Below are 20,133 nucleotides of genomic sequence, written 5' to 3'. Positions count from 1 at the left end.
AGTGTAGCATGAGCAGCCGTTATACCAAAACAATAAATTTTTTTTTTTTTTTTCTTCTTCAAAGGAATGCAAGCAGTAGCTCAAAAATCCCTTGCCAATTCCTGCACCCTAATAACAATATACCAGCTCTAGGGTTGGGATTGTATCTTCAGGCGGATCCTTCTTTTGCGCGACAGATACATGCTCGATCCTAGCAAAGCAAGAAAAAAAAAAAAAGGGAAAAAAAAAAGATAAGATAAGATGAGATGAGATACGAGCCCTACCCACGGCGCCTGTACCACCAAGACATCAAGTGTATCAATTCCAGTATGGACGCTGTTAGATTCATGCATCAAACAAAGCAGAGCCACCGATGCTTTTAGGCTCCTGGCTGCTGACCTGCTGTACACGTCGTTACCGTTATAACGCGCTGGCAGCCGATCGATCATTCTCGTCCGTCGGATATTCCCCGCTCCAGACTCCAGAATATTCCAGGAACCGTCCCCCCTCCTCCCCATCGTTAGAACCTCCCCGCCCAACGGCTTCATTCCACGTCATTAAAATCACGTGCCGTTCAATCTGCTCCCGCTCCACGACAGCATATCCTCCACGTGCCCCCCGCCCAAGTCCCCATGGCCCAGCCCCTTATAAACCTCCGCCCCTCCGACCCCCTCGTTCGGTCGTTCCCCTCGGCCGTCCCTCGCTCTCCTTTCTTTCCCGTCCGCACGTTATCAGGAGAAGCGCGACCGGGAAGAAGAAGAAGAAACCCTAGCTCTAACTAGATCGCCTCCATGATCAATCTGGGCATGGAGCCACCGCCGACGGCTTCGAGCTCCGGCACGGCGGAGAAGGCCTTCTCGTTCCTCTCCAAGGGGTGGCGGGAGGTGCGGGACTCTGCGGGCGCCGACCTCCAGCTGATGCGGGCCAGGGCCAATTCGTTCAAGAGCCTCGCCGACCGCGAGCTGGAGAACTTCCTCCATTCGGCGTCAGCGTTCTCGGCGCCGCCGCGGCCGCCGGTGGAGGGGTCGATCGCGGAACTCGAGTTCGTGAAGCGGATCCAGCCGAAGCTGTCGGACATCCGGCGGGCGTACTCGTCGCCGGAGTTCAGCCGGAAGGTGCTGGAGAAGTGGAGCCCCAAGTCGACGATCCGGATCGATCTATCCGGGATCAGGAACGCCATCGTCGCGGAGGTGGATGAGGTGGGAGCGGTTCTGGATCTCAGCAAGGATGGGGTCCGGGGCCCGGTTAGGAGGAGGGTCCGGTGGAAGGGAGAGGAGAAGGAGAAGGAGTGGGAGCCGATTCGGTTGTTGAAGACAAGATTGAAAGAGCTTGAGAGGAAGAGCCAATCGAGCGAGATCTTTGGAAATTTCAAGAGCAGCGACTTCGTGGAGAAAGTGAAATTGAGCCTGGTAAATCCTTGTCTCTATCCTTTTCGTTTTCTTCCCCTTTAGGGTTTTATTAGTTTGAATACGCGGTCTTCTGACATAGCGACCTCATCCTTTTGTGGAATTAGGGCTTTTCATTCTCCTTATTATAAATGTTAAGAATACCTAGTTTTGTGATCAATACAATGAGATGAAGGTGTCGATATCCAGGGCTGCGAAATAGACAACTCCCAAACGACTGAATTTTATCATAGTTTGGATTGCTAGGATCATCATGTTCTACTAGGATGATGATCCAAGCAGAAATTTTCTTTGTTGCAATACAATTTTGCTTTTCATTTTTCTAAGGAAATTGGTGATAGTTACATTTTAAATGGACATGCAAACCTAGGGGTTGCTGGATTGGAAGTCATGAAAAGACAATATTCTGAAACAGCTGATGTGGCTTCATCCAGTACCTTACTCTTCACACTACCATATGTAGAGCCACGCTTACATGTGAAGTGTCTGCCAGGGCAATATTTTCTGATGGTTCCAGTCACTTTTACACTACATAGTTTTTACAGAGGTTGTTAGGTTAACGACTGGCTTTTCTGCACATCATTTCTTGAAAAAAGCTTCAATATGATACAAGCAACTGTCAAATGTTTTGTTAGTTTCCCTCCGGTATTTGGCTAGTTTTCCACCTGTCATAAAACCTATTAAACGTTACATGTGGTATAACTTCCATATTTTGATATCAATTAAGCTTAGGCTGCTGAATACCATCTAATAAATCTTCATTCAATGGTGTTGATTAACTAATATCAAAATATAGAAAGTTCTATTCATCAGCTGGTTTAAATCGAAGTTGACTTTCATGCATCACTGGCAAAAACTGATGGATGGGATTTCAGTTGTATCCACTCTCTTGTTCTGCACGAGAGCCCTTTTTGGAATTCGGATATTTACTGGATGTTATGCATTATTGAGTGACCATCAAAAAAGGACCCTCATCATATAGAAAAGTTTGTATATTTTTCTTGAGAGAAGCATATGGAAAGTAAAATTAAGTTAGTAGGCTAAACCTTTATTTTTCATTGCTAGTGATCGCAAGGATTCTAAAGCTATTAGTTAAGAAATTGGGCTGGGGTTATAAGAAGGAATTTTTCACATTCTCTCAAGGTCAGAGCCATGAACACCCGTTCAAGAATAATTCAACAAGCTTGAAAATTTTGGAATTCGGAAAAAATATAATAGTTAAATAAAAATACAAGTTTATATGCTTATATAGAAAATGCTAGACAAAAACTCGTTTCCACTCCATGGTCCATACATTTTCATGTTACATCATTTCTAAGTTTGTGAAAAAACATTTGAATTGCTATATTTCAACCTAATATTTCCAAATTCAAGAAAGTAAAGTGAATCTTGACTCATCTTTGATTGTGCTAAGAAAACTTTTGAATATGTAAATAAGTAGAGTGAATCTTGGATCATCTTTGATTATGCTTAGAAAATTTTTGAATATGTAAAAAAGAACTAGAGTTTAAAAGAAATTGAAAAATAAAGGAAAATGAGAAGTCCCTCCACAAGAGAGGACAAGAGGAATGAGCTGTTGGCCTTGACTGGTTTCTCTAGATACTTGTGTAGGTGGGGCACTAAAAAGTGGGACCTATGTAATAACACCCAAACCCATCTCATCTATTTGAGTGTTGTACCCAACAGAAGAACAAATGAAGATGGGAAGATGAGAAGTCCCCCTACAAGAGAGAACAAGAGGAACAAACTGTTGGCCTTCACTGGTTCTCTAGATGCTTGTGTAGGCTGGACACTAAAAAGTGGGACCTATGTAATAATGCCCAAACCCATCTCATCTATTGGTTCATGAGATCTTGTCAGTTTATATTTTCCTTCCACTTCTTAGCACCCAAAAATGTTTATGGTCTTTAAACTATCTTTTCTGCTTCTGGAGATCCCATGGCATCCATGCATTCGTGAGCTGCATGATAACACCCAACACTCAAAACCGTTCGTAATCTCATGATCTATTCACTAATTTCATGTTTTTTGAACTATTCTGTTTGTGATCCATTCATGAACTACCGAATAATATGCAGAACAAGTCAGCAAGCTCTCACATGACAAATTATTCATGATTTTTTTTTAAAATTCAGCAAATATCGTGACCATGGATAGGACTAGACCAGGGTTCAGGTGAAAAATAGAAATATGGACCAAAATGACATGGTTATACTAATGTTGCTGTAGCTATTAATTGTCGATGGCCTAAAAACCATCATTAAGGAACTATTACTAGTAAAACAAACCGTTAGTAAAATTAAAAATTAATTCAAGAAATTATTATAATGACCATTACTTGGACCATGCTTCATAAACATGAAAAATTTATGACTGGATAAAAAAATGTCTAGAACTTTATTGAGAAGCAAATAAAAAAAATCAGTCACTGGAATTGTTTAAAACTTCTAAATTTGGAAGATAATCTATGCCATATGCAACCATGATCTTTTCTATTTTATAATGTTAACAAATCCAAACAACAACTTTTCTCTCAAAGAAAACTGATCCAAACAATATTTTTTGTTTGTTAGTTCCAATCCTACCTTCGTGGGAATGACACCGATCTCCATTTTAGACATGGGCAAAGGAGAACCAGAAAGGGGCAATAAAAGAAATATAATCAATGACACTTGGCCTTGATAAATTTGGATAATAGAGAAAAGATTCATCTTTGAGGGATGATAAGAAGAGAAGAACTGTGAGGGTAAAGGCAAAAACAACAGAGAGCTAATATATAGACAGTCTGGTGCAAAATAGAGCCATTGATCTTATTAGTTTCGTGTTTTCTTTTCTTTTTTTTGGGGGGGGGGGGGGGGGGGGGAGGGGGGGAGGGTGGGGGGTGTATTTGACTCTTTAAATAGGTTATCATACTTTGAAAGAGCCCTTGCTTCCCTACATGATTAGAAATTTAATGAAATACCAAAAGAGGTGAAAGAGTCCTACCTTTCTAAAATACCATCAAACCGATGGTCCTGACAAGGTGGTGGTGAGAGAGGGGAAAGGAAAAGAAGGGGGGGGGGGTGCTGTAGTTGCTTGTGGTTGTTAAAATGCTTTCAGATAATTTTAGGGGTAATGAAAAATTTAGATGCTTGTTTTGTGCATTTAGTAATCTATCGAATGAGGTCAAGGTCTAAGCCGTTGTATGGAATGTCATTCAGTGGTTGATACTTATGAGGATCTATGAATGCAAGAATGGAAGTGGATTAAGAGGCATGTGCAGCCAACCACAACTTACCAGGTTAATTGATGTAGATTGCCTTAATATTGTCGCCGTCTCCATTTTTTCATTGAGGATTTCCCAAGAGCAGCCCATCATGTGGATTTCACCATAAGGACTTTCACCCTAAGGATGAAATAACTTGCTGGCAGAACACTGTGCACAATGTAGTGGTGGTGTAAAACTGAAGAAATATGAGCAGGCAATGAGCCGGGATCTCATTCTCATAGATATTACTTTCACGGTAGAAGTCACAGGGTCCACAAATGAGTTCTTTTCTTGGTTGGACGCTTGCAGGTTGATCTGTTTTTAGCACCTATATCAATGATAGTGGTGTCCTTGTCCAAAAGTGCATTTTTTTTTCATTATCAAAATAATCATATCATATGGGAGAAGGATACCTACTCAAATAAACGTGCAAGCGAAAAAGATAACTTGCGATGGTGACCATGGCTTTGTTGTTCCTCATGCAGTTTAGCTCAAGTATTCTTGACCCTTCTGAACAAATATTTTGAATAGTTAAAGGAATTTGCATCTGTGTTTTTCAATTAAATGGCGACATGATATGAACTTGGAATTGCGTATGAATGTGCAGATATGTAAATAGATGGTCAAGATGAATGCATGCTGGCGCTTGTTCTTTGAATTCCCATGCTTGGGATTTTTGAGTTTTTGCAATTATTACCAGCACTGTTGTCACCATGTGGTGCCTGTCCTGGTTGGATATTGGCAGCAAGGTAGGGGGTACTAAATATAAACATATTTTTTGCAAGGTTCTATTCTGTTTCTCTTCTTTCCCCTCTTTAATTGTTATTCTCTCATTCTCACAAAACATGCCTTGATACTCCAGTTTGTAACCATTTTCCTTTAAGTCTCATCCATTAAGATATTCAAGCTCTAAATGTCACTTGGGATTCCAGTTTATGGGATTTGGCCATATCACTCTATCATTTTGGGCCTTCATGGATATGAAAAAAAATTCTAGGTTATGATGAAGAATATTACTTTTGTTGAAGTGAACATGGGCATCCGAACGCATTTTCAATAATCTAGTAACTAATGCACTTTCTCTGTGCAACCAGCCCCAAAAATGCAAAGGCATGATGCATGAGCTATTACAAGAACCGCTTGTGTTTCAGTTTGATTTTTCCTCCTATTTGTTCTTTTTCTCTATGAGAATTGTATATTACTGCATTTGAAAGCAATTTTTTTTTTTTACTTACTCACTTTTTGTGTTTTTGTTGCAGAAATCGATTTGCAAGGAGCCTCAAGAATCAAAGGTTGGTTGTAGAGGTCTTTATCGTTAGCATTATTTTTAGATACATCAGTTTTCAGGTTTACAAGTGAAATTTCACAATGCACATACTTAAGATTTGATATACTCTCCTGGCTACATCTTATGACTTTGATCTGTTTCTCTTCTTGCTGCTTTAAATGTAAAGCGAAGACATAGGCATGTAATTCAGACTCTATTCTTACAGCACTCTTAGTAATGCAAACTCTAACCTTGAGGTTTCAATTATAGAGTTCACAATTGGCGAGAGATGTGTTATTTGGATATTAAGATGGGATCACGATTTGCAACATGGGTTAATATATTCTCCATAATAAACAAGAAGCACTTCATCTGATCTCTTATAAAAAGCTAATACTGCATCTTGACCCTTCGAGCAAGATATTAGAATGACATTATTGTCTCTATCATATTTCATGAAAATCTAGTGCTGTGCCTACTACTGGAAATTTTAGTGGCGGTGTTTTTATTTTTTCTAAATTGAAAGATTGTGATGCCTAAAGATACAATAATATTTGATAATCAATGATCTTCTTTATGCTTGTACTAATGCTTATTTGTGCACAGGAAGTTCCACCACTGGATCTACCTGAACTTTTGGCATATCTGGTTAAGCAATCTGGCCCATTGTTTGATCAACTTGGTATAAGACGAGGTACAATGAAGTTGTTTCCATAGTCTTTTGTTGTGACTGGTTGCTCATAACTGTGTGGCTGATACTGCTAAGCGACCTAATATCTATGGCTTCATTTTATATGAGTAATCTGCATCTTGCTTTCTTCTTGTATATTTAAGTTTGCAAGATGCCCAATTCACCAATTGCCTGTTGATATCGGATACTTGATTTCCACCACTTATATCTTACAACCATGATATATCAAAAGGGTAGATAATATGTTACATCTGCCACCTTCACTTATTTCTTTTGTGCTATATTGCCATTAGAACTATTTTTTTTTTGCCTTCTCTAATAGTTTTAAATCAGGTTCTCTGATCTGTATTTGCTTAGGCTGTTCAGGGACTGAGTACTATGAAAAACTTTAGGCTCAAGTTGTTGGATTTCTTGCTGGTTTGTTTGAAACATTCTTGTGATCCTGACTTTGTTGTTAAACTCATAGACGTGAATGCCTGTAATGATAGTCTTCGGTTTTTAGAATCATCTTGTGTTTTATCTTACAGACCTGAGTTTGAGGCATAAGTTTCATTGAAACCTTATAATCTAGGAAATTTCTCCTTCATTTATTTATAAAAGGCATATGTACATCACTCCCGATATTCATGTCTTTTGACTGGGTTACATGAGGAACTTGTCATGCTTTTCTTACAATTTTGGCTTTACTTGGAACTTTATGTCTAGATCTATACAAATATGTGCTTATTCTAGAACAGTATGATACATGATTTTACATCATTGAACATTTTATTTGGCCTTGTAGATATATGCGATAAAATAGTCGAGGCTTTGTGCAGCCGACGCAAAGACCAGCTCTTATGTCATTCTCTTTCTGAGAAGGAAGCATCCTTACTTGAGAACGGGAACATCAATGATGAACTTGATCTAAGAATAGCCAGCGTGCTCCAAAGTACAGGGCATCACTATGATGGTGGCTTTTGGACAGACCCAATAAAGAATGACACAGAAGAAAAGAAGCATCATGTTGCAATTGTGACAACCGCCAGTCTCCCATGGATGACTGGAACTGCTGTGAATCCACTGTTTCGAGCTGCATATTTGGCTAAATCTGCAGAGCAGGATGTTACATTGGTGGTCCCTTGGATTTGCAAGTCTGACCAGGAGCTGGTTTATCCTAATGGTATGACTTTTAGTTCTCCAGAAGAGCAGGAGGTTTTCATACGAAATTGGGTGGAAGAAAGAGTTGGTTTTAAAGCAGATTTCAAGATCTCTTTTTATCCAGGAAAGGTAGCTCTCTCAAGGAAATATTTGTCATGCATTTATTTCATGCAAAATTTTCACAAATTCCGATTATTTAACATGGTATTATTGGACTTCAGTTCTCAAAAGAGAGGCGGAGCATCATACCTGCTGGGGACACTACACAATTTATTCCTTCCAGGGAAGCTGATATTGCAATACTGGAAGAGCCAGAGCACCTAAATTGGTATCATCATGGAAAGCGTTGGACAGATAAGTTTAATCATGTTGTCGGTGTTGTTCACACAAATTACCTAGAGTACATCAAAAGGGAGAAGAACGGAGCTATCCAAGCTTTCCTGGTCAAACATATTAACAACTGGGTCATGAGAGCATACTGCCACAAGGTCTTATTTTTAAATCTTCTGGTGGTTCATTCACGTATTGCTTCTGTTTCATTTATGCTTTGGTCTAATATGTTTACTATGGGGGAATTGGTGTTTATTTTCTTTTGCTGGACAGTATAATACTATATTATATACCATGAAGCAATTGAGAAAGATTTTCTTATATCTGAAACTAATCAATGATGTTTATCATGCAGGTTTTGCGTCTTTCTGCAGCGACGCAGGATCTACCCAAGTCTGTTATCTGCAATGTTCATGGCGTGAATCCCAAATTTCTTAAAATTGGAGAAAAGATAGCTGCTGAAAGGGAGCGCGGAGAGCTTGCATTCTCAAAAGGAGCATATTTTCTAGGAAAGATGGTGTGGGCGAAAGGTTATAGAGAACTGATTGACTTGTTAGCAAAGCACAAGAACGAATTAGAAGGTTTCAAGTTAGACGTGTATGGAAATGGAGAGGACTCACATGATGTTCAATCTACTGCCAGGAAGTTGGACCTGAATCTCAACTTCCTTAAAGGAAGGGATCATGCAGATGATTCACTTCATGGGTAATGATCGCATGAGAAGCCCATATTTACCTTGCATGTATTGCTGCATTTTTCTTCATTAATTATTGATGCAATTATTTGGTTGTATTCACAGGTACAAGGTTTTTATAAATCCTAGTGTCAGTGATGTCGTTTGCACGGCGACAGCTGAGGCTCTGGCAATGGGGAAGTTTGTTATTTGCGCAGATCACCCGTCAAATGATTTCTTCAGGGCATTTCCGAACTGCTTAACTTACAAGACATCAGAGGACTTCGTTGCTCGAGTGAAAGAGGCGATGGCCAATGAACCCCAATCCCTCACTCCTGAGCAGAGATATAACCTGTCATGGGAGGCTGCAACCCAGAGATTCATGGAGTACTCCGAGCTTGATCGAGTGTTGAGTAATAACAATGATGAGTCAAGTGAAGGAGGCAAATCCAACAGTATCAAGGCTATTAAGAAATCAATTTCCATGCCAGCTTTCTCAGATGTTGTGGACGGGGGATTGGCATTTGCTCATTATTGTCTCACGGGAAGTGAGATCCTGAGGTTATCTACAGGAGCAATACCGGGTACACGTGATTATGATAAGCAACATTGCATGGATCTGCACCTCTTGCCACCTCAGGTACAGAATCCTGTATATGGCTGGTAAGGGAAACCCTTTTGTAACAATATCCTGTAGTGTATATGCTATTTGATGAAGTTAGGCCAAGAGCTTTCCCAAAGTAATGTGCATGATGATCTCATAATTCCTTTTGATTTCCTTCCGCTGATGCGCGTCTTCATCTATCTCCCAAGCTGTAAATGATTCTTTACTCATGCCTCTGCCATTGCCATACTTTGAGATGAATACAAACTGCAACCCTGGGAGAAAGGGTAGTTGGAGAGGCAACCATGTGAATCCTACTTATTCTGCTGGCTATCATGAATTGTGAAAATATACGCTGGTCATCTTGAGTCCGTGCATCCTTGTTGATGTGGCCAGTCAATGCAAAATCACAGGTTTGAAAATAACAATCTTTTAGGTAGGGTTAAGTTTGTGCGAGCCTTGCCCCTTTCCGATTCTTTTCACATTTGATGTATCAAAAATAAGCAGGCTGATGCTGTGTGATGGATATATATTGACTAATACAGCATCATCTTAGGGTCCAGAATAGTAGAAGCATAGGACCTACATTTTGCTCCCTGGTGAATAATTCGAGAGAGCTCTGTGCAGATGTATCGTTGGAAACTCTTAATGTTCCCATTTGATGAAAGGATTGCCCTGCTGGTACTCTGGTACTCTATTACCAATCACTGTAAATATATGATGTAGTAGCAGGCCAGGTGTATCTGTTATCCCTGAATCTTGACGACCACTTCGTGTTTCATCTGTAATTTCGTTGGTGCCCAATTTTGCTTGTGGATGTTAACAATTAGCTATTTTTGATTATTGTTTCTCATTTCATTGTAGTTATGATCTCTTATTTTAGATTGTCATCCTGCCCATCAATTTTTTTGTCTAGAAAACTTTTGTGTAAGAAGAGCATGAAAGGAAGCTACGTTAACGGACAAACATTATTGGCTACATGATCTGTGAGCCAAATCATGTTTGATGGTAGTGAAATATCACTGCAAGTGTAGTTATCCATAAAAAATTGGAAAGGACAGCATCAGGTTGAACCTATAATTATCAGTGTTGGCGGCATCGTGCTCGAACCTCTCCATAAATTTTCTCCTGCGAGATCGGGTTTAAATGTCTTGCTGCTTGAGTCTCTCTCTCTCTCTCTCCCCCCCTTCCTCTTTCCCTCCCCTCATTTTGTTAATAAGGTTTTGTAATTCAAAACTAACCTGGAGAAATTTTCTGGCTGAAAGGGGCGACAATGCCATTATGTATAATTTTAGTGCATTGGTGAAAATATAAATGGGGTGATTGAGGTCCATTCCTTGGATTTACTGTCATTTTATGTTCAGGTGGACTTAAAATTTTATTCATGTTCCTTGCTTTTTGTTTTTTACGTTGGGTCGTGTTTCTTGCTTTTAATGGTCATTCTATATTTAATCTCTGGCCATGTTATGAGTGTCTATGCAAAACATAGGGAGGTGTTCAGAATTGTATCGTTCTCGTTAGACCGGAGACCGTCCGTTGGTGCAAAAAGTTGTGTTTTCGCTGCTTCTGCTCCTAAACAACTGTTTCAAACTGCCATCGGTTTTTATAAGAAGGATTAAGAAGACGAGCTGCATCTAAGAAGCTCAAAAGCTGAGCTGCCACTTGGAAGAAAGGTGGAACGGTGTGAGTCACCCTCACTTGTCTGCCTAGAAATAAGGCGGAACCTTACAGCGGACGGATGCTCCATCTCTTAAGGCTCGAAATAGGCAGAAAGTGCCAGTTTTATCTTATCCTTTTTTGATAGAAAAAGCTTCAAGTTTGTCTTCATGTCAGTTACATCTGCTGAGAGAGCAGCTCTTTTAAAATTGTCATGGTGCCCTCAGCATCATCTGCCTGTAGGGTACCCTACCTAACGGTGGACATGCGTGACAGTACTGCATACCTCATGCTTAAATATTAAGAGATTTGTGGGCACTATGCCTTTTATATCATCATCATTTGGGCCAACAAAGACACCTTACTTCTCTCTTCTAACAAATTAAACGGAAAAAGAAAAAAACTTTTTTTTTTCTGAGTAACGAAGACATGATAGTACACATGCAGCAGAAAGTCGTCAGAATTCGGTGGTGGATGTCCAGAGATAATAATCAACATGACACAACATCTTGCGAATTGAGGCTGATCCCCATGGTTGCACCCCACTCTCTAGCTTTTTGGATTCAAGATTCAAAGATGCATACTTAAACAATTATTAAGATATAGATGGATTTTTCTCCTATATTTGTGTTATGTTTTGTAGAATAGGATTATCTAGCGTAGCGCAGATTGACTGTGCCGCCTCAAGATACAAAAATATTTACAAAGAATTGCAAAAAAATAACAATAATAATAAATAGAATAATAAATAAATTTATGCAAATAAAAATAAAAACCGAAATAAAGAGTTTGACTTCTCTAACAAAAATGCCTTAACAAAGGAGATCTCTATATATATAATTTTCTTCTAGTTTCTCCATGTAACTCCGTTTTCTCTATATTTAAAACCACAATTTCCTTCTCACAGCAAAAGACAAAAACGCCAGTACCTCCTACTAAATGATGGAAACATCAATATCCCACTGTAACCAAAAAATAAACTCAGATATACTAAACTTAAGACTCAATCCAGCAAAAATGGACCGGCACTAAAAGATAAACTGTTCTAATTAATATTGAAATAAAAAATAAAGATAAAGTAGGACTAGGACAAGCAAAACTGTCTTCGCATGCTTTGTGCTATAGCATGCAATTTAATAAGGTCCGATCAGGTCCAAGCTGATTAGAATATTAACCTCCACAGCACGCGTCCGCGGAATCCCAATCTATGAACTACAAACCCTAGTTAGTACTCGACAAATGATCTTCGTTAACGGATGGTGGGAAGGCGATGGGAGGTCGTGCTTCGTTTCCAAGCGCACGGTTTAGGCAAGGATCCGATCTGCGGATTATAGAAAGTCGTAGTATATTGCACGAAAAGACAAGCCAAGGGTTGCAGCATTTGACAGGAGGTAGTGACAGTCCCTTTTGCTGTGAGTTGTTGCCACCTTCCCAAAATGCTCTGCTCGCTTGCACCCATCCTCTCTTTTTTTTCTCCTTCTCGGACGAGGGAATAAGAGGTCCAAATCAGCCCACTTCGCTTCTAGTGGGAAACAGCTCGAAACCCATCTTACCAACGCTATTGCTCTCCTTTTCACCGTTTTCTCCCACCTAATGCCTCCATGTACTCGTAGGTGGCCGAGGCTGCACCGCCACAAAGACGTCCCGGTTCACGCAATGTTCGCCATAAGGTCCATTTCTTCCTATCAACGTATATGATACTTAAGTCGCTGCATTTATCTAAGGTTGAAAGGCAGGACTAGCTTTATGAAAAGCTTTCAAGTACAAGCGCAAGGACCAACATGGAGTCTCCCATGATGGGATGCTGCCGTGGGAAGTCGAATGAGGCCCGTACGTAGTAGGGGTGGCAAAATTGACTTGGCACTAACGTAGTGTACAAGTCGCCATTCATTTCCTCCTTGAAATGTTTTCCAAGAGGAAAATATATGATATGACGCAGTTGGATCAGAGTTGAATCCATGCGCTCTCTCTGTCTGTTTTAAATGAAAAAAAAGGATGGTTTGGTGGTTCTACACTTTTAGTGCCGTAAATGTTGTTCATTATTTTATTTGCAGATGTTAGAATCTATGCTTTGGCCGTACCCACTCGTCCTCCTGCAGAGTTTGAAGATCAAAATGCACATGCGACACTTTATATTGGAGGACAGGATCTTTGTCCACTCGGTGTAATTAAATTTATAGTATCTTATAAAATTTATATCAACATAGTTTATATATATATCCTTTTGACTGTGTTCTCTTATTTTGTTGGACATTGTAGACTATCTGGGGAATGAATGCAGCAAGAAATTTATATAAAGGGAGCGAAAACAAAATGAAATCTAATCACTTCTTTCTTTCAAACTTGGAGCACAACCGTCAAACATAATTGCTGTTGGAATTAAGATCGTAGAAGACTTTGGTATTAGGAGCAAGCAAGGTTGATCATGGAAGTCATAGTGGATATGGCTTATTTTAAGAGCATGGTCTGTACAAGTGGAGTTGGGGAAGAATTAGAATTACGCTTCAATTTTTAATCTTTTGCCTTGTTAGAAGTGTATCACATGATTTGAACGTATTCCTCGTGCTTGGTTTACTGCTTATTCTATTGCTTTTTATATATATATTTTGCTTCTTTTGATAGCGAAACTTCCATGATCAATAGCTCTGCAGCCACCAAATTTACTAACACAAAAAGATTATATTAATACAAGAGTGGAATGGAAAAGAATGTACATGGAGTCTTAGAAGACAGACAGATGAGTTATGAAGTCACACCAGTAGTTTCAGAAACGATCCCAGAAGTGCTGATTTCTCCCTAGAACCAATTCAAGTGTAGAAACCTTTGATTTTCTCTCAGACCTTTCTGAATCCAGGCAGCTCCCTATGGTTGCAAAGAATATGCCAACTGTTGAAGTAACCGATTCCTTTGGAAGCATCATCCATGGAGAAAAATTCCGGCATTCCTCTCGTTCCAGCAGGTCCAAGTAATGGCAGCAATTAGCATAAAGACTGCAGACTCCAAAACTTTGTGAAAATGAGTTCGTCTCCACTGCGAACAAGGGTGGAGCAAAGAACAAGTTGGCCGAGGTACTTCAAGCTGAGAGCAAATAGCATACCAAATAGAGGAGATAAAAGGGACATAGAATGGAGCGGTGCTTCTCAGTTTCAATAGTAACATCGCAGAAGACTCAGAATCTTCCAAGGTTTTTAAAGAGATTTTCTCTTGTACTGAGTCTGCTAATAAAAGGGGCCATGTCCCATCTGACATCTCTTGTGTCTAAGAATTTATAGCAGGAGGCGGTTGAAAAGTATTGGTTACTCTCCCTAAAAGTTAGCATGATGCTACGGAGGTTACCAAATGAGTCCATAAATAGATCACGATAAGTCCCTGTAGCAGAGAGCTCAGCTCATTCTCTCCACCGCTCGGTTTCAACATTAGGATGCGGGCTGCTGGAGACTCATCTGCCACCTGAACCCCTCGGCAACCAGCTTTTTGCTGCCCTGATGCTGAAGCTGTTGGCCTTTTAATTTGAAAATATTTAAATTTTAAAAATAAAACCAACCTTACCCCTTCTGTTTCGAAAGCTTTAAAATATTTTTTTTCTTAGTCTCGCATCAGATATGTGAGATCAAATCCTCCTGGTTAAAAAGAAATTCCATCCCATGAAGACTTCTAGAGCTGTGTTCATCACACTCATCAATCTAGACAAAATTTCCTTTCGTACATTTTTTTTCTTATAACATTATTTTTTAATGTCTTAACTTCTTTCTCTGCTCTATATTTTGTGTCTGTTTCACTTTTGTTGCTGAGAGGTCCATAAAAATCTGTCCTCAAGGTTTTTCTTGGGTGTTTAAGTGAACAGTGGGGGAGGGGTTCTTTGTTTGTAGCTACGGGATATCTGTGTCTTGTGAGAGCTTGCTCTCCCATTTCTCTTATATCATTTCATTAACGTAATGATATGGTGGTGATTGTGCCACCGTTCAGATTAAAAATATACAAGTCTGCACAAGAACGGCAGAGAATACAAAGAATTACGAGATAAATATGTGGCTATCGGAGGATTTATTTGATTAATCATTAGATATTTGCTTACATGAAGTCCTCTGCTCAACAAAAGAGGACATATTCTTGTTAAGCATACAGAGTGTATTGCGAGAGATATTTATAATATGTACATTGTGGTATATTCCCACGAATCTTTTTATCTGATCCGGTGTGAGTCCTGCACACTGATACCATCATTCCCCAACTTGAATAGCCACGTGAGGAGGGCTTTCTCCATCAGACACCGGTTTAACGGTGGCCTTGGGAATCGGTTCGGGGCTCTTGAACCGGGCGAGCCGGGCCAGCTCCTCCACCGAGCCGAAGATCTCCTGCGTCCGTACCACAAGCTCCGCGACGAGCGTTGCAATGGTCGCCACGTGTAGGACATCCGCGATGTCCGCGTCCTTCGACAGCGTGCTTCTTAATTCGCCGGTTGCTGCGATCGCCGCCGCCATATGGGGGTTGGCGGACGCGGGCGCCGTCATGGTTCGGATCGCCTTGGAGAGCTCTCTGAGCGCCTTAGCGGATTCGGAGCTCATCTCCAGGCAAGCGGTTCGGATCTTTTGCCGGAGCTCCGGCTCCTTGGTTGCCTGTGGATGACAAAGAAGTTGGACGTTAATTAGTATGCCCTAATTCGAGTGGATTACTTGGTGACAGCGTAGATTCCGTGATATAAGAACTACCTGAGTTTCAGCAGAGGTGGTGATGTAGGTGGTAAGAGCCTCCATGGAAGAAGCGCAGCGGCGGTTCAAAGCTCCGATCTTGAGGTATTGTTTCCATGGGTGCCTAAATCTGAAACGGCCATGACCTGGTTCCCATCTTGCAAAATTACACTGCATGCATGCGAACATTAGTCAGATGAGACATGATATACAGCATGATGTATTATATAACTTGGTACGTATGTGGTCGAATATTTCGAATTTGAAACGTTTTCTCAAACTGTTATACTCGGTTTGAGACATGATAATTAGCTACTCCAATGTTTTGATTTGTTGGCTAAAACCTTACCTTGCTGATACCGGCTAAGCTGGTTGGCCTAATACAAAAAATTTTCATGCATGAGAGCTAGGTAAAATATTTAAAGAGCAGAGTCTAGCTATCATCCTTCTTTTAAAGAGTGAGGGAGACCTACAGTGTCCAAAACAAATAGTAGCCTCAGTGTAAATTTCCACTATCCGAACATTAATTAGAATTAAGTTGGATTCCATTAGGCAAGCCAAAAGAACACTTATGGATGGCGCCGAATGCATGCTATTAACAAAGGGATGATAGAAGATGCCTCCAAATTTGATTGGGAGTTTGGCAGCTTAAAGGTCCGTTGCTCAAGTGACATTGATTGCAATGCTTGGCCACTACTGCTTTACTTCGTCTTCGTCTTGTTTGTGTAACGTGTTGCCCACGAGGCTTAGGTATTAACATTTGAAACAACAAAAGCACTTGGCAATCTATTCCCAAAGAAACAATTCATAATTATGTTGGTGAGATTGCACTAAGATGACGACAGCTTCGTAATCATGGATCGCATCGACATATAACTAATGCTTTCTTTACTAAAGAAGGGAAAGTGAAAGATGAGTATTAGATCCCTTTTCATTCAGTGTGAAAATAAGTCAGAAAGAGAGTTTTATATTTTCTACCCTAATTAACTTCCTGACATATGCCAAAACAAGTAGAAAAAAAGGCATTAAGTGAATAATATCAATTTGGCTTACCAAAGAGTCCTCGGTTGGCTTGGAGTTGAGAACACTCTTGTGAACTTGCAGAAAGGGTTTGCCCTCCAAACTCTCACTGCCCACCTTCTCCCCAAGGCACTCGGATCCTAATCCTGCAAAATTTCATTCGTCATATAAAAAAAATATAACTAAAGAAAATGTGAGGAGTATAGTTACCAAAACAAAAGAAGAAAATGTATGGAGTATCATAATCCTGAGATATATACACTGTCTAGAAGTGATGGGGAATTTGGTAGGCTTTTTACCTATATATACATGTTCTTCTTCATTTTTTATTGAAAAAAAAAATCCTATATTTTGTTAGGTCACTGAGATGATTTATTTGACCTAGAAACTATAAAATCTTCTTTTAAAATTATTGGTTGGAAAAATAGAAGACCACAAAAGTGCACTTTTGCTTGATGTCGAGTGTGTTCTGGATTAAGGTTTTCTTTCATTGCATGATTTATACCAAAGCTTTGCATGAAAATAACCAAAAAAGCGAATAATCTATTGACATATGTTTAACAAAGTTGTCCCACTCCGCTTGAAGTTGATTTAGTTCTGCTTTAAAGAGGATGCGAGATAATAGAACACATGCCAATCGGCTTAGCGAACACATGCCATGAAGTTAGAAGAAAGAGCAGTATACTTAGATTATGTTTGATTGCAAGAAAATTTATTAAAAAAATAAAAAAATTTATAAAAAATTTTCAATTGTAGCAATAAACTTTCTCAATTTGTAAAAAAAAATTCTTTTATAACCAAACGCACCTTACCATATGACTCATAACAAACAACTTATTAAAATAATGTTGCTTTTGTTTTTCAGGTTTTGCCACCTTATTAGCCAAACTCAACTGAAGCTGCAATAATGAGTTTAGAGGTTCGGGGTGGGCCAACTAATTTGATCCTCTCCTTCAGAGCCACTTAGATGGGTGGAATCCACGTTCCAAGATCACAATCATGCGCATGCATCATCATTTTACTGTTGATATTGTCTCTTATCCCACAAAAAAAAAAGTTCGCAATTTTTTACTATAGATCAAGTCTTTTTTTTTTCTTTGCGGAATAATGCTATTAATTTGTTATAAAGAAAATCACCAGAAGTGCTGTGGTTTTTGATTTCATCACTATGACGTTTGAGTTCTTGTTCCATCGGACCTTCGCCTATATTTGGACCCCACAATATATTTTCTTGCTTACTTTTATGGTGTTCATGTAATATTTATACCTTCCAAGAAGCTTGCGAGCTTGTCTAAGTTGACGGCAGCCAGCTTGTGAAGGTCTTCTCCAGCCCAGACAGGGATAACAAAGATGGTGGTGCAGAGGCAAGTGACCACACCAATGACGATCGTAGAGAGCCTCTGATGAGCTAGCTGTATCAACTCCTCGGCTCGGTAGCTCGAAACCGCCACGAGGCTAAATGTCAGTATAAAAATCGATACCCCGTAGTCGTATCTTGCTTTGATCTCTGGTATGAATCGGGAGAAGGTCGCTGCTGCCGCTGAAATGTCATGCATGCATGGATTCGTTGATATGTGTGATAACTGCATGTAAAGATATCAAGATACATGCAAGCAAAAGCAATGGCAAACCTAATATGAACACGAAGAGACCAAGCAGTATTGGTTCTCCTTTCTCCCCGAAGAGGATTGCAATTTGATGAGCTCCTACACCTAGAAACGCAGCCAGCAGTGTGGCAAAAGCTCTGTTCAGACCTTTGCTTAGTGTTGCACCTACAGAAACAGAACAGTGAAATTGTTAGAACTGCAGCAGAGGTTTAAATAAAAAAGAAGAAGAAGAAGTTTCGAATTTGGTTGAATAATGATAAGAATTCACGTTAAGAGTCGCCAAGAAAGATGACTTGCCTACTGTGTATTCCATGACCACCACGACGGTGAGCACGGCCCATATGGCTGATACTCCGAAGCCATCGAAGAGTGGCGTGACATAGTAGGAGAAGGAGACTAGTGTGAGTGCCAATCCTACTTTACAAGAATGAGCTATTCGTCTCGGATCATCTTTCGCGATCTTCTTCAACTTGTTCAGAAATCCAGTCACCCTTCCCCTTAGCTTCTCCACCAACGAGCCGAGAAACGGCCACCATGGCGAGAATCCAATCTTCTCATTGCTTCCAGTCCCAACTTCCATGGCTAAAGAGGAGCAGGGAGTGGTAATATTTGGTGAGAGGAGAATTTGGAGGAAACCAGGAGAGGGCCCCTTACTTTTCTATAGATGAAGCAGAGGAAGAGGAGGGATGGGAGGAAGATGGTCACTGGTGGGAGCTTTATATAAGCGAACGGACGGAGGTAGGGAGCATGACTTTGGAATATTATATTTACAAAACATCGGGTGAAAACTTTGGATTGCCAGGAGACAGGAGAATTTATTCGGAAGATGGCGTTACTGTGGTGGCTGTGATCTATGGCTGATTCTCTTTTGAAAGTTGAATAGAGGCTGCAGCCCTCGTTAATTAGCTTCAAGCACTATGGAAAGAGTCGAGAAGGCAGGGGAATTTTAGCTGGAAAAAGTGCGATGGCTAGCTATTGTTTGGGACTGTTGAGCACACCACTGAGAACAGGCTCGTTCCCACAGCATTTTTATGGACTCATTCAGGACATATAAAATGCATCTGGATTTAGACCTTCATGGACCCTTGAAAAGTAACTTTTGAAAGCCTTTTGCTTACACTTGTTCAAAAGAAGCACAAGCGGTTTAGGTTCGGTTTTGGGTTGGGTGGGGGGATATTAGGTCGCATAGGGATTCACAGTGGATATGTTTCCCTCAGTTTTTCTAATTAAGATAGTTCGCTTCTTTTTTTTGTGGTTAATTATGCTGAACCTTTTCTAAGGAATTAATATGCCAAACCAAATTATTTTAGGGATGGAATGAGCGTATACAATCGAGATATATCTGAGATGGCGAGAAGATCATATATTTTTTTTATATGATAAGATCATAGTTGGCGAGAAGATTGCTCCGGATCCTCTAACCACATCTTAGGTTAAACTTGCTTGTCAATAACCAAAAAAAACCACAAAAATCATCCACCGACTCAAATAATAAGTTAAAATTTAATCAGAAAGGAAATTGAGTTTCTTCACTTCATAAAGAAACTTGCTATATATATATATATATATATATATATATATATATATATATATATATACATGAATACTTTTCTACCTCATTCACTAACTAGATTGCTTAGCTATATACACGTACTTTTGATAATGTATCCAAAGAGATGAAGCTTATCAATCTCCTATATCTATTTTTGATACGGGAGAAGAATGATTATCACTTAATCGTGCAATTATGCTTTTTTTCTTTTGAATTGTGACATTGCATATCACAACTAAATGTGGGTGCTCGTATGGGTGCGTGTTTAATCCC

General features: G+C 39.8%; 2 protein-coding genes across 2 annotated transcripts; one reads left to right on the top strand and one right to left on the bottom strand.

The window, feature by feature from the left end:
* The first annotated feature begins 532 nt into the window (after positions 1-532).
* On the top strand, positions 533-9,473 carry LOC103714289 (digalactosyldiacylglycerol synthase 1, chloroplastic). Its single transcript, XM_008801487.6, has 7 exons — positions 533-1,388; positions 5,892-5,924; positions 6,506-6,593; positions 7,375-7,859; positions 7,952-8,218; positions 8,416-8,765; positions 8,860-9,473. The coding sequence occupies exons 1-7, from the start codon at positions 771-773 to the stop codon at positions 9,398-9,400; spliced, it is 2,382 nt and encodes a 793-aa protein (XP_008799709.3). The 5' UTR covers positions 533-770; the 3' UTR covers positions 9,401-9,473.
* A 5,172-nt stretch (positions 9,474-14,645) lies between these two features.
* On the bottom strand, positions 14,646-19,662 carry LOC103714290 (aluminum-activated malate transporter 1-like). Its single transcript, XM_008801488.4, has 6 exons — positions 18,606-19,662; positions 18,333-18,473; positions 17,969-18,241; positions 16,735-16,847; positions 15,703-15,852; positions 14,646-15,609 (listed from the first exon to the last, which is right to left on the bottom strand). Exons 1-6 carry the CDS (start codon positions 18,886-18,888, stop codon positions 15,214-15,216), a joined length of 1,356 nt encoding a protein of 451 aa, XP_008799710.1. The 5' UTR covers positions 18,889-19,662; the 3' UTR covers positions 14,646-15,213.
* Positions 19,663-20,133: the final 471 nt, after the last annotated feature.

This window comes from Phoenix dactylifera, chromosome 4 (genome assembly GCF_051530095.1).
Source record: "Phoenix dactylifera cultivar Ajwa chromosome 4, Ajwa_hap1_PhDact_Kaust_v1.1, whole genome shotgun sequence".
Lineage (NCBI taxonomy): Eukaryota > Viridiplantae > Streptophyta > Magnoliopsida > Arecales > Arecaceae > Phoenix > Phoenix dactylifera.
The sequence above is the reverse complement of the archived record's forward strand: the minus strand, read 5'-3'. Positions and strand labels throughout refer to the sequence as shown.